General features: G+C 33.7%; 2 protein-coding genes across 4 annotated transcripts; one reads left to right on the top strand and one right to left on the bottom strand.

Annotated features, from left to right (window-relative positions):
* Nucleotides 1-617: 617 nt before the first annotated feature.
* Nucleotides 618-12,070, top strand: LOC121249097. Of its 3 annotated transcripts, XM_041147763.1 has the most exons (6): nt 618-648; nt 10,128-10,430; nt 11,035-11,085; nt 11,163-11,296; nt 11,395-11,486; nt 11,581-12,070. In XM_041147763.1, the coding sequence occupies exons 2-6, from the start codon at nt 10,137-10,139 to the stop codon at nt 11,757-11,759; spliced, it is 750 nt and encodes a 249-aa protein (XP_041003697.1). In that variant the 5' UTR covers nt 618-648; nt 10,128-10,136; the 3' UTR covers nt 11,760-12,070. The 3 variants fall into 3 exon arrangements, with proteins under 3 accessions (XP_041003697.1, XP_041003698.1, XP_041003696.1); XM_041147764.1 differs by lacking the exon at nt 618-648 and having other exon boundaries at nt 10,077-10,430; nt 11,592-12,070; XM_041147762.1 differs by lacking the exon at nt 618-648 and having other exon boundaries at nt 10,077-10,430.
* On the bottom strand, nt 661-1,807 carry LOC121249098 (nuclear transcription factor Y subunit B-3-like). The gene is made up of 2 exons (XM_041147765.1): nt 1,228-1,807; nt 661-1,155 (listed from the first exon to the last, which is right to left on the bottom strand). The coding sequence occupies exons 1-2, from the start codon at nt 1,649-1,651 to the stop codon at nt 932-934; spliced, it is 648 nt and encodes a 215-aa protein (XP_041003699.1). The 5' UTR covers nt 1,652-1,807; the 3' UTR covers nt 661-931.
* Nucleotides 12,071-14,289: the final 2,219 nt, after the last annotated feature.

Genomic DNA, 14,289 nt, shown 5'->3' with positions numbered 1-14,289 from the left:
TAATTATGTCATATAATATAGTACTATGACCTCAATTTTATTTCACAATATTGATGCAATACTGCAAATTAACCCTTGGATAAAAAAAGAGTTTATAAAAAAAATATCAATTAATACTATAAAATTAACCCTTGTGAGACCTAAATTGGTGGTCTAAATTGATGCAAAATTTATTTCCAGTTCCTAGTGTGAATCTCCCTACTTATTTTATTTAGGGTTTTGCACGTTGATATGATTTTAGAAAGAAAAATTATATTCATCATCCGGCTCACACACTACAATCTATATTTTTTGTTTTTTTTTTTTTTTTTTTTATGTTGTTTATCTTATTAAATGTGATGTATGGGATGATGAGTAGTAAAGCTCAAGAAAGTGATTATATATATATATATATATATATTCATAACGGTTAAGGATGTTAATTTAAAAGATGCTTAAAAGCAAACAACAACTAAAAAAAAAAAGCATTGACATTAATGGGTGCACATTTGGTGTCCACCCGAGCATTGTCATATGTTTTTTAGGTTTTAATCTGGCTGGTGTGACGGTGTCCCTGCATTTATATAATGTTGCGGTGGAGGTAAGCATGAATCATATGGTCAGTATCCGTTGGAGATCAGCACGAGAGAGAGAGAGAGAGAGAGAGAGGTGATATATACTCGACTCATGAATCATAGAACCATTAAAATTAAGCCACATATACTATTCATCCAAAAAGCAAAGGTAGATAGGCTAATGATCATCGGGATTTCATGATAGATCCACAAATTAAGTTAGATCTTTACGTTCATTTTACATACTTTTAATTACCTGCATCATTTCCTTTCAATAACTATATATAAGTGCAACTTCGATCCACAAACACTGAAGTATTTATATATATATATATATATATATATATATATATATATATATATATAACTTTCAATCTCTACCAGTAGTACTGATCAATCTCTTGATGAAGATGAGCTTCCGCAGCTGATGATGATCTATTGCCATCTCCATCGCCATTTTCTCGGATCCCATTGACCTTAAAAGCACCAATCACGGAATTCTCTTCACAACCGGCGACTCTTCCACATTCTCCAAAACTAGTCTTTGGAGTCTCTTGTGGGCCAAACGAATAAAACCCACCGCTAAAACGCTGATGAAAATCTGCAATAATATTAGCCAATACATTATTAGTACTACTACTCGCTGTCTGAATTTTATTATAATTATTACTACCATGATAGGGGCAAGAATCATTACTCGGAGGCTTGTCTCCTTGTGCATCCATGGAGTTCTCTCCTTCAATCTCTCTATACTTGCCGAGATAGTTCCTCAGGGACTTGACATAATTCTCAAACCCTAGTGTCATCATGGCCCATAAAAGGTCGTCCCCGTTGATCGTCTTCCGCTTTTCTCTTTGGCATTTATCGGAGGCTTCACCGGTGACGAAGCTTATGTACTCAGAAACGCATTCCTGGACAGTCTCCTTGGCTTCTTTAGAAATCTTGGCATTCGCGGGGAGTGATCTTTTCATGATACGGCTCACGTTGGCGATGGGGAGGAACTTGTCTTGGTCTTTGGAAGAGCTGTCGTCTGAGATGTTCCCAGACGATGATGGGGGGCTCCCAAGTGGGCTGGTCTGGGTTCTTTTGCCGGTCATGGAGGAGATGATCAGAGTTTGTGGGGGAATAGAAGGTGGGAATTATTAATGGAAGTGAAACAAAAACACAGGCCGGTAATGTGCTTAATTCCTTGTGGATCGAAGCTTGAGCTTGGGCTTTTAAGACAATAGAAGCTGGAGGAGTAAAAGAAAAAAAAATTAATGCAGAAGTGCAAGGGCGGTTTGATGTGGATAGAATAGGAAACAGACAAGCAGTTGGTGGTTAGAACAATTCCAGAGGATGGTGTCATGTGCATGTCTGTGAGAGACAAGTAGTACTGCAACTCCAAAGGAGATTGCTGTGTGAACACGATTCATATATGTACATACATATATATATATATACATGCATACATATACACACAAAAACTCTATGTGCAGTTACTTTTGTATACTCTTTGTGCACTCTACTAGTGTGATTGGCTGCGTTGTTTTTTTAATATAAAATAATTATTTTGACCAATCACATCAATAGAATGCGTAAAAAATATACAAAAATAATTATATGTAGCAGAACTCATATATATATATTTACTTTATTATAATAAGTGGTTATCTAATTGTGAATAGTAAGTAACTTTTGTTATTTTTTCGTTAACTTTTATTGTTTTTCTGTTAAGTCCTATTTTACTGAAAAGTCCTTAAAATTCTTGATCATCTGACGTACTGTAGCTCTCTTGTAGAATTTAATGAAGATCATGTTTTAACAAAAGTTTCTTAAAACTCTTGATCATTTGACGTGTAGCTCCCTTGTAGAATTTAATGAAGGATCATGTTTTACCAAAATGTTCTTAATAGCCCCGCAGTTAAATACTTTGCTGAAGTTTAGATTTTATTTTTTATTTTTTATTTTTGTCTTTCTTTAATCTTGTATTTTCTTTTTCCAAAAAAAAAAATTACTGACTTTTTCACTTTCTTTTTATTTAAATCATTACGTCAGGTGTACGTCAGAGCTAATGTACCCGGGACCGTTCTCGTGTGTGTATATATGTATATATATATTCCTTATATCTTAAAAGTGACTATAAGGGAATGAATAGTAATTAGTGTTTGCCACTTTTTTTCTCTATTTTTTCTACACTACAAGAAATAAAGCTTTTTGCGACTATTTTATGTCTATTAGAAATAAAATTGTTGCAAAAAGCTTTTAATTGCATCGATTTTTACATTGTTGCCATCTTTTCTCATCAAGTTTCTAAATTGGTTTTTTCCAACGATTTTTTTTATTTTTTGCAACGGAAAATTTTGCCGCAAATACTAAACTGATCTTTTGTAGCGATTTTTACTTTTTGCACTACAAAGTAAAAAGTAAAAACCAGTATGATTTTTACCTTTTACTTTTTACAGTATAGACTACTAATGCTTTCGCATGGACTTGAATTTCTTGGGGATAAAAACTTATATGCTAATCTCTTGCTAATTTTTGGAGTTGTAGGGACCATTTCAGGAGTTTGTTTTACGTAACTCAATTTCTCAACATTATGCTATTCATTTACTACATTTCTATCGTTTTTTCTAACATTATTTCTTTCAATACTACTCATTTCTCTATTATTGCATTTATGATCATATGTTTGCTCTTGAAAACTTGTGAATCTTGCAACTGCTTTTTATGCCCATGTTGGTACCTGCCATTGGAGAGGAAAAGTTGTTTTCCATTAGTCTTTTCATGAGGTATACAAACGTAAGTGCCTTGCTCTAACTGTTTCTCATGTTATCCACGCAACCATTTGTTTGTACATACGTAAGTGGTGAGAATTTAAAACAGATATGGGTGGAAGTTTGGACATAACTATTAGCCTATTAGATTGTCATGGATATGGCTTACATTCATTTGAGTCTCAAAAGTTTTTTGCATTCCTCATGAATTGGTGTCTGCTAATTGTAGATGAGCCAATTTTGGACTGAATAGGGCAGATCACCATTGACTATCAGGTTTCATGTTATAAGTTGTTGGAGTTTGAAGGCCATGAGATCAACTGCCTGACATAACCCAGCTTTAGGAGGTGATGAATGGCTTTATATGCATTTAATAGCAGTTAGGTTGGATTTTTCTATCATCTCCGATTGCTTTTCAACTTTATTTTTGGCATTAATTTAGTCATACTGTAAGTGTTAGGCTTCGTTTGGAACGTGAACTATTCTCAACTCATCTTAACTCATCATTATAACTTTTTCAAATTTCAACACAAAATATAATAAATAATTCAACTTTTTCAAATTTCAAAATAATAATAATATTAAAAAATAATATTCTAACAATATTTTATCATCTCAACTCAACTCACTTTAAGGAATGTGGAAAGAGATCTCTTGGTTTGGTTTAAAGTACTTGATCAAAGTTACAATGGTTTTTAATCATGATTATAGTGGTCAGGTGTGGTATGGTCAATCTTCTGATTATGTAGCCAAGAAAAAATGTTAGTGTATTGCATCATTCCAGTAGTTTTAGAAAAGTTGAATGCTTATTTTGTCCACGTACAAAGTTATTCTTTTTGCAATTATGTAGAAGAGTATATCAGCTTGCAGTGCAAATGTCTGCATATGGACCACCTTTGGAGGCAGACTTGAAGGCTACAATATGAATATTTCATGTATCATGTATTCGGCAATTTTTAATCGTCGCAAATAGTTTTTAATATTCTAAAACTGTTTACGGCGATACAAACTTGACACAAATAACTTATTTCCACTAATGGATATCGCCGAAAAAAAATTCTTACGATGACTCTAACCATTTTTTAACATACTTTTGCGGCGAATTATGAGATATTTTCAGCGACAAATAAACGCCGCAAATAATGTTTTGCAACAACTATGTCAGCAACCGTAGGGACTTTTTTCGTCGAATTATTCAACGTTTGCGGCAATTTTATTTTGCCGTAAATACATTTCTTTCCAGCGATTTTTGTATATCACTAGTAAAAAGAATTAGCATCCCATTTTTGGCAACCAACATGTAGCGATTAAAAATTCGTTGCAAAAATTTTTTTGCAACTTTTTTGGGACTTTTAGCAGAGAATTTGAAGTACTGGAAAAGACCGAATTCTTTGTGCTGCTATTTATACCTCTATCTTGCTTGGTCTTATTATGTTTTTGTCCATTTTGAAAAATCTGCTAAATACATTTCTTTCTAGCGATTTTTGTATATCGCTAGTAAAAAGAATCAGCATCCCATTTGTTTTGTTTTGCTAGTTTGTGTCTTGTGTCAATACATTAATCATATTGTGTCAGTATCTCGTTTGTTTTTACAACTATTCTCATATCATCTCATCTAATCTCATTTAGTCATTACAATTTTTTCAAATTCTCATATAAAATAAAATAAACAATTCAACATTTTAAAATCTCAAAACAAAAATAATATTAAAAAATATATATTTTAACAATATTTTATTCAGCTTTCAACTTTTATCTCAACTCATCTGTAAAAACAAACGAGGCAATGGGTCATCTGTGTTTTTATTCATCCGTGTGAGTAGTTCATGTTTTGTGTTATATCATTTTTACCCTTGTGTTATATTCTTTGTGTTTGTTTAAGTCAGAGTTTATTTGTCTTTTGATGTAAATAGGTCAGATGTGGAGTACATATATATTACTTAAAAGGATGACAATTCTGAAATTCTATATATATATATACACATATATTTACCAACAATATTATATCACGGATCTAAATATAATATTGATGTTCTTACTTCAAAGTAACTATATATTGTCTTTTTTAGTAAAAATTGAATTAATCCTAAATGTCATGCTTATTTAAGCTATCTTTAACTTTTATGGCCATTGCATGGTTGTTTTTCTACTTTGATGCATTAAAATACTCACTAATTAGTTTTAAGTAAAAAATTATATTATTTTTTTCTTTTATAGACATTACTAATTTTCAAAAAGAATTTTTCTCAACTAGGCAAACCTGCCTAGCACGTTGTTCCACTGTTAGTGTGTGTATATATATATATGTATATAATATATATTGGGAAAAGAAAAATGTATTCCTTGATCGGTTTATTTATTTACACATGATTAAGATGCATTATTTATCGACGTGGAGAACGTAGAGGCCTAATTACCACGTCATCTAGTTATCAATGTTTTGATTTTTTCTTTATATTTATAATGAGTCATACAATAAATAATCAATATATATAATAGGAAACTCTTACCGTTCATTTCTAAGGCTCATTTCTACCGTTGTGATTTTCATATATGTTTACGGTACCTAATTCAATCTATAACCAGTAAAACTCATCTATTTTTAGGTTTTGAAAGCAAATATCAATGAAATTTTTTATTTATTAATTGATATATACTGTTTTCTATCAAGCTTTCCTGTACTATATTTATTAATTGATTTAGATTTAAAATTCCCGAGCAATCAATAATTTAGACTTTAATCCATAATATTCTTCAGTAACTTCTTTTTTTTTTTTAATGTTTCCAATTAATATTCTCTCAATCACGTCCAGTACTAGTTCTTCTAAAGAGGATCAATATACCACTGTATATATATATATATATATATATATATAAAATAAATTCTTCTTATTAATTAATATTTACTATCCACCCTACACATTATGAAAAATACCAACACATCTTATGAAAAAGTTATAAGTGTGGAGTGTGAGAGTAAATAGTGACTGATGCATAGCATTCTTCATACATACATACATTCATACATACATATATATATATACATACATACATATTTATATATACTAGCAGTGGGGTTACGTGTTAGGCACGTTTGCCCTGTATTATTATTGTTGATGCGGTAAAAATCGTTCAACAAGCTGGAAGAAGAGGAGTTATTCCCAACCCACTAGGAAAACTTGGGTCTCGATTGGCGTTGTATAGAGCCCCCGTGCGTGAACTTGTTTCCTGAACTTAATAAATCCTGGATAGAGGAGTCTTAAGGAGATCATGAGGTACCGAACGGGTAACTCCAGAGCAGGTGAGGTGCTGTCCCGAGCTGGTGGGGTGCCGAGCAGGTCATCTCCCGAGCGAGTGGAGGTGGAGGTTCCCGAGCGGAGGTGCAGAGTAGAGGAGGGATCCCGAGCTGAACTTCATTTGTTTCCCGAGCTGAATTTCCATGCGTGAACTTGTTTCCCAAACTTAACAAATCCTGGTCAGAGGAATCACGAGGAGGTCAAGAGGTACCGAGCGGGTAGCTCCAGAGCAAAGTGAGGTGCTATCCCGAGCTGGTGGGGTGTCGAGCAGGTCATCTCCAAGCTAGTGTCTCCCGAGCAAAGTGAGGGTCTGTCCCGAATAGGTGTTTCCCAAGATGCTTCCCGAGCCGTGCTTCCCAAGCTTAGTAAGTCCTAAGCAGAAGAGGTGCCGAGTAGGTTGCTCCTAAGCAGGTGACTCTCGACCAGGTGGCTCCCGAGCAGGTGGTTCTCGAGCGGATGCCTCCCAAGTTGATGGGTTGAGGAAGGATCCTGAGCTAAGGGAGGCTGCGATAGAGACTCCCGAGCAACGTAATGATTGGTCCAGAGTGAGTTGGCTACCAACTCTAATTAATTAGATAGTTTTATTCTCTTAAAAATGTTTAGCAAAACTTTATTATTTATTTAAATATGAAATATTAGTATTTTATAAATTAAAGTTGATTTTAAGTGTATGATATGAATTTATTTTTAATTATCTATTTTAATTTAGTTTAAATCAGTGTTTAAACCTCTACCGTTGGATCAAATATGAGGATTCAAGATGAAGGGTTGGGATTTAAAATCCCAAACCTAGCATTTTCCCCTTACTTTCCCTTCTTCCTCTCTCTCATTTCCCTTCAGCAGCAGCACGTCTTCCCTCTCTCTTACCCGATCTCCTCCCTCAAACAGCCCAGTGCTGACATGAGCCACCCTGCGGCATCACCGACGACCTCGTCGACTTCCCCTCACGCCGGGCGACCAAACCCCAACAACCTCCTCCTTCGCTGATGACCCCTCCCTTTCCTCCTTTCCTCCAGCCAAAGCCTCAGCTCCTCTCATGTAACTGACTACTCATGTTCACTTATATTTAATTAAGACTTGAGTAATTTTAAATTTTAACATTTAAATTAAATTAATTATATAACATATATAATATATATATATATATATGTGTGATCAAGTAATGATGAATCATTACGCAGTGATTCAAAATTGAAAGCCAAAGCTAGCTAGTAATTATTATATTAAAATTTAAAACACGATCGAGCCACTCCCCAGGCTTGTGACAAATGGCTGGCTTATATATTTAGCATTTAGTAATTAATACGGCCACCTTGATATCATCATCAATTAGTACCACTAATTGTTCTAATTAATTAATTAGCTTATTAAATTAAAACCGTCTCTAATTACTCGCTTCCAATTGCAAGCTGCTAGTGATCATCATGATCATCATCTCTAGCTTAATATACAAATTAATTATAAGCAAGTACCCTAGCTAGCTAGCTAGCTAGCCAGGTTCTTCCAATCTAATCAATATATATTCTACAAAATACACCACAATCAAACAAATTAAAGGGCGTTTGACAAGGGAGCTCGAAGCTGAAGAAGACGACTTTTTTATGCTCTTTCTTGCAAACATCACATGCTAAATACATACAAATATGGCTGGATTTCCTTAAAATAATGTATCAAAAACAATATTATTGGTGTCGCTGTCGATCGGAAAGCATCAATCGAAATATCTCACCTGAGGCAACCTGCATATTCTATAGATATATGAGAAACACTACTTTTTCTTCTCATTTGTACCGTTTTTTTTTTGACTGCTTAGCAATTTTTTTTTTTAACTTAATGATTAAGAAAATAATTTTAAGTATATAAATATATTTTTTATTTTTTAAAAATATTTAAATATATTAAAAAATATGAAAAAAAAATGTTAGACAATACACCAAGCAGTAAGAGTGGGGCGGCATAATAGCCTTGAGCAAGCTCGCTAGGCCCTAGTCTATATAATATATATATATATATATATATAATTAATTACAGAAAAAGTGCTACAAACACAAATTGATTATAAGAAAATAAATATAAAAAAAATGGTACGGTTAGGTAATTCATTACATTTATTTTATAAGAAAAATAACTTTCTATTTTAATATTGTATTATATCAAGTTATGTCACTTTATGAGTTTACTTTTGTGTAATACTTTCTTTATGTCTAAACTATTTATTTAATTGTTATATATTTGAAAAAATACATTAATTAATTTGCTTATTTGCCATCAAATATTATTACCGATCATATTCTCTTCAATGGCTTATTTATATGTTTTGTCCTCATCAAGATCTCCCCGATTATTTGGTTATATGTATATTACCATTTAATGAAACATGATTAGTACGTAGCCTGATTTGTTATATATTAATGCTCCTATATATATATATATATATATATATATATATAACATGATATTGACGCCGTCTCAATGTCATTGTCATAGAAAAGGGGTATCTTTCCAAATATGATTGACCAATTGATTAAGCTTTGCATATTTTATTGAATGCTAACTCCAATATCTTTACTATCTTACAAAATGCAATTTTTATCGATATTCTTTTGTCTTGTAGATAAGAGACAATAGCAATCTTTTCTGGCTGAGATAGGAAGCTAGCTCGCTAGCTAGTCAAATGAGAATTGGTCAGGATTGTGCATAGGCCAATGTTCCTGTGTTTGTATGTGTGTATTATATATATATATAAATAAAGAAAAATATTTTAATCATAAATAAACTACATAAAAAGAAACTCATAAATTGATATAACTTGATATAGTACGTCAGATTGTAAAGTTATTTTTATTATAAAATAGATTTAACGAATTTAATAAAATCACATCAATTTATAGGTTTATTTTATATAATCTTTTTGTATCTGTAACAATTCTCATATATAAATTGTGCATAAATATTTGTTTCATTAGAAGTACTGTTACTATAATTTTTTCCTGCAATCGTATGCCACCATCCATCCTCAATATTGGATTATTCCTTAAAATAGTTTATCTCTAAAATCTATCCGAGTTTAAAGTAAATGAGTGTTAGACGCACGAAATAAATCATAAAATATTTATAATTGTTCATACAAGTTTTCATAAATTCAACAAATGCTGTAAGTATATTTGTTTTCATCCTTTCAAACTTTTAAAGATTTTTTTTTTTTTTTTTTTTTTGAGCAAACTTTTAAAGAATTTTGATATCACTTTAAAAAACTTTAAACAAAGATGGCTTTGTAGATGTTTCCCATAGAAGCTACTCACATGGAACAAAAACCTCATTGATTGGTAATGTCTAAGTAATATACTACTTACTCCATACACGAATTAGCCCATTAATGTATGACGGCCCACGAAGTTTCTGATTCAAAATGACCGACTTACCCCTAGCATTTACGCACGAACTACACGTGTATACGCTATACCTTCAATCTTCCCCATCTCGGAGATTGCGAGGACGCAGTGTTGGGGGAGAGAGTCGAGAGAGAGGCAATGTTCGGTGCTTTGAAATTGCAGTTCTCGAACCCTCCAATAAGCACAAACTGCACGAGGCACAGCTTTTCCGTTGCCATTGAGCCGCGTCGTCTTCACGATCTCAATAAACCAGTCCCACGGTTCGCGTCTCTGTCAACACAAGTAGAGTACAATGCAAATGCCCCGTCTGCTCCGTCGATCTCCTCGCATTACACATCTACCGTCGGATCCTCTTCGGCGTCCTCACTTCAGCTTACCCAATGGAACTTTAACCACCGTCACATCCTCATGCTTCAAGTCGTTGCTTGCGCGGTACTTGTTTTTTGTTTTGTTTTTAAATTTCAATACCATCGATAAGAGTTTGACTAAATTCACCTCGATTATCTACGTTTTATTGTTGAGTCTAATTGCACGCTTGTTTGGAAGATAACTACTTTATTTTCATGTTATCCGGGGAAATTAGCGTTTTGATTTCTTAAGGTTTATGTCTTGCAGACATAGTCTATTATTTGTTGATATTATGGTTATATCACGCGCAAATCTCATGGAAATATATTTATTTTTTTTGTAGATTTTGAGAGATGAATTGTATAAAATTTTACAAATCTCATGGAAAAGTATTTTCTTTAAGTAGAAATTACATTTGAGAGATGAATCATATGTGATTTATGGTATAAGAGGTTGCTGATGATGGTTCCTTGATTTTTAATGTCTTCAAAATTGAATAATTAGGAATCTCATACATTGACGTGGATTACATTTTCTGGTGATTTTATTTTCCTCGAAACAAAAGCCATTCAAGCTCTGATGGTGTTGCTTTTTAACGAATTTTTTCCCATAAGTTTGAAGATTTCGCAATTTAGTGTGTTGATGATAGCATAATGTGATTATAGCAGACGTGTATTTATTTTTGTAGGCTGCCGTTTCGGCAACCTGGCTCTTTTTCTCTGCTATACCGACTCTTCTGGTACGTGATCTTGAGAATTTTCAGTTTTTTGTTCACTTTTATTTGTTGTTTATGCGTCCAATGTTGGCATATTGAAGGCTTTTAAGAGAGCAGCGGAATCCCTAGAAAAGCTCATGGATGTCACGAGGGAAGAGCTTCCTGACACAATGGCTGCTGTTCGGTTATCTGGCATGGAGATCAGTGACCTAACAATGGAGCTCAGTGATTTGGGGTTAGCGCCATAGATAGAACACTCTTCTGCTAGTGATTTTTCCCTTTATATTAAATATTTGATACAGAATGCTGCAAACTCTTTTGTTTCTTGTGTAGCCAGGAGATTACCCAAGGTGTTAAAAGCTCCACTCGAGCTGTGCACTTAGCTGAGGAAAGATTGCGCCGGTTGACAAACATGGCTCCATCAGGTTATTTATGTCTTCTTTAGATTTTCACATTTGAATGTCGGTTCTCGAATTGGTTTGGAGCAATGGATTTTACTTTTTATCTTTACTTGATTAGCTTCGGTGCAGGAGGTAGCCAGTCCCAAAAATGAGGAAACAGTGCCAGTGTTGGCTAGAACTGCAAGGGGCGTTAGGGAGGGGATTGTGAAGGGTCGTGCCATTCTGCAAATGTTTTTCACCTTCACCCGGTTTTCTAGGTTGGCCCTCAAGTATTTCACTAATAGAGCTAAGCGGTAGGTTCTAGGATATGGGACTTAACAGTGAGAACCATCGAAATATGTCTTTTGTACATATCTTTTGTTTTAATTACTTCTTCCGGTTTTAATTAAAATGTTTTCAGTTAGTGTTGTTGTTGAGGTTTTACCTTTCAGGGTGCTAGGCCATGGACCTAGGAGGTCAAGGCGATAACAGTAGTTCTCATGTTGCTTTATCTTCTGCTTTTAGTTGCAAAAGGTTTCTTGTAGCCTTTGTCAATCCGTGGACCTTGACGTCTTAAGCTTTCTATGAACTTTTTATGCACAAATATATGCTGTGGTCTCTCTTGTCATCGAAGTTTTCTTCGGCCTGACTAAAGTAATTATTTGTTACTTCTTAAAATAATGAAGGTTTCTTCTAAGCATAGGAAATCTTAGATTTCTTGCATGATTGATCCCTGATTATTTCCAAGTTAATCTGAGGTTGAGAAAAGGTAATCGTGTCTTGCAGTAGTATTTACTTTAGATTGTTAATTTATCCTGTAAACATGATTGATGGTAGTGTCAGGACACATGATACCTATGCTTGTTCTCGTTGTTGTTGCGATCTTGGGGCTGTGTTTGACTACAGAAATCTCATTTCTTATTTCGATTAGGCATTTTTCGTGGACATGAGAATGACATTGAGTTGACAGATGATAGACATAAAAGGCTGGTGATCGAGTAGAAGTGATGGTGGGAAATATGATGATTTAGGTGAGTTTCTAGATTGAAGTGATGTTCGATTAACATGATGTAGTAATTTGAGGATTTATATATAGTTGGTGTTAAATAGGGAAACGTGTCAAAATAACTAAACCTAGATCGACTAGTTTTGAATCCTTGATTTTGCCCATGGCAAGGATGCCTTCCTAAGTAATAGATTAGGGAACTTTCACTTCATAATATTCGTTGTTTGCCATTTAGACATGGATACTTAAGGACTGGGACATGTCTTGCTGAAGATATCATGATTACTTGAAATGTTAGAAAGGGAGAAATTGAGTGGGAATAACCAGGGTAGAAGCAGGAGAAGAAAGATGTGAAGTCTTATCGTTCTGCTAATGAAGGGATTTCGGAGGAGCTGAAATGAAGCCATGTCTCTTGCTAGGTCCGCCTGGGAACAAATATTACCTGACATTGCGCCCGTGGTTTACCTAGTTTAGGTACTGAGAACAGGGATTCTCAGAATACCTTATTACTATTTATTATTTTATTATTATTTTTTACTTGTCACTATTATGCACTATTATTCAATATTTTATAATTATTTTTTTTATTGTTATTCACAGAATACTTGAAAATATTTTACTAATCAAATGCAAGAGTCTTTTAGGACAGCAGATTGCTGTATTTATCACTACTTGAGCTATTATGATAAATGCCATTACAAAGGTGAAACATAGCCTTAAAATTGCTGTGAAGTTTCCAACTGATCCTTTTAGGGGATTCCAGAATTATACCAAAGGGAGTTGTTCTCTAGGTACTTTTGGTATGAATAGCCTTCAAACTTCAGAGGCCTGAGAGTTGAAACTGAACAAAGACCAAGAAGATAAACAAACAAAAACATCCAGCTGCATACGTGTGTTGTGTAAACAAAAGCAACAACACGTGGTTGTATAGTGAGGATCAGATTGTGAGATCACTACTGAAAGTCTGAAACCATGAGCGAGAGAGCTCTGCAATTGATGAGGAATCATTTAATGGACTGCTATTAATGCTGGTCGTGACCAGGACACAGTTAAAAAGGAAAATATGATAAACATAGAAGAAAAAGAGATTCTGCCGCGGTCGAGGACGAACAACTCCTTAGCCTGTGAATGACGACAAATTGCTCCAAACTTTCTCACCTCACCGCCGGCCCACTCCCAGGACTTTGTTTTCTGTCACTTACCGCATGCTATTTTATTTCCAGATGTTTCACTTTTCTCAATACCCATATTTATTTTAATCGGTTAAATTATGCTCTTGATCTGCTTTCGTGAACTTTCCGAGAAAAATTCAGATTCGGATGTGCTTTTGTGTCTTGTTATCACGGAAAAAAATAAATAAATTAAGGGAATTTTTTACGAATACAATTATTCTATATTTTCAAACGTATAAATTATTTATAAATATTCTTAAATATTCTTAAAAATTTGCTATATAATTATTATTCAGTTTCACACTCTACACGTGATAATTTTTATTTTCTTCATAAAATATGGCCCGTAAGGATGAATAATAATTGATTAGAAGAATCTTCTTCATATACAATACTGAATGGCCAACACATCTTCAACATGGAATGTTATCGAGGCACATGTTTCACAGTTGTGTTGGGGACATGAAATTAAGATATAAAAAGAAGGGTTTACTCATCAATCACTATTTATTCCACATTCTACTCTTAATAATTTTTTTTTTTAATTATAGAGTGTGGAGTAATAAATAATAATTGATGAGAAGAATTATTCTAAAAACAAATTACACAGAAATTGAAATTGAATATAAAAGTAGAGAATAGCTCTAGCTATTTATGACACAAAATAATC

Source organism: Juglans microcarpa x Juglans regia, chromosome 2D, assembly GCF_004785595.1.
Source record: "Juglans microcarpa x Juglans regia isolate MS1-56 chromosome 2D, Jm3101_v1.0, whole genome shotgun sequence".
Taxonomy (NCBI): Eukaryota; Viridiplantae; Streptophyta; class Magnoliopsida; order Fagales; family Juglandaceae; genus Juglans; species Juglans microcarpa x Juglans regia.
The sequence above is the reverse complement of the archived record's forward strand: the minus strand, read 5'-3'. Positions and strand labels throughout refer to the sequence as shown.

Bases quoted from the DNA above. Each gene is read 5' to 3' on its own strand.
- LOC121249097 (XM_041147763.1), top strand. From the start codon at position 10,137: ATGTTCGGTGCTTTGAAATTGCAGTTCTCGAACCCTCCAATAAGCACA. The intron at 11,086-11,162 runs GTACGTGATCTT...GGCATATTGAAG, and splicing joins CTGCTATACCGACTCTTCTG to GCTTTTAAGAGAGCAGCGGA. The intron at 11,487-11,580 runs GTTATTTATGTC...TTACTTGATTAG, and splicing joins GACAAACATGGCTCCATCAG to CTTCGGTGCAGGAGGTAGCC.
- LOC121249098 (XM_041147765.1), bottom strand. From the start codon at position 1,651: ATGACCGGCAAAAGAACCCAGACCAGCCCACTTGGGAGCCCCCCATCA. The intron at 1,156-1,227 runs GTAGTAATAATT...ATATTATTGCAG, and splicing joins TGATTCTTGCCCCTATCATG to ATTTTCATCAGCGTTTTAGC.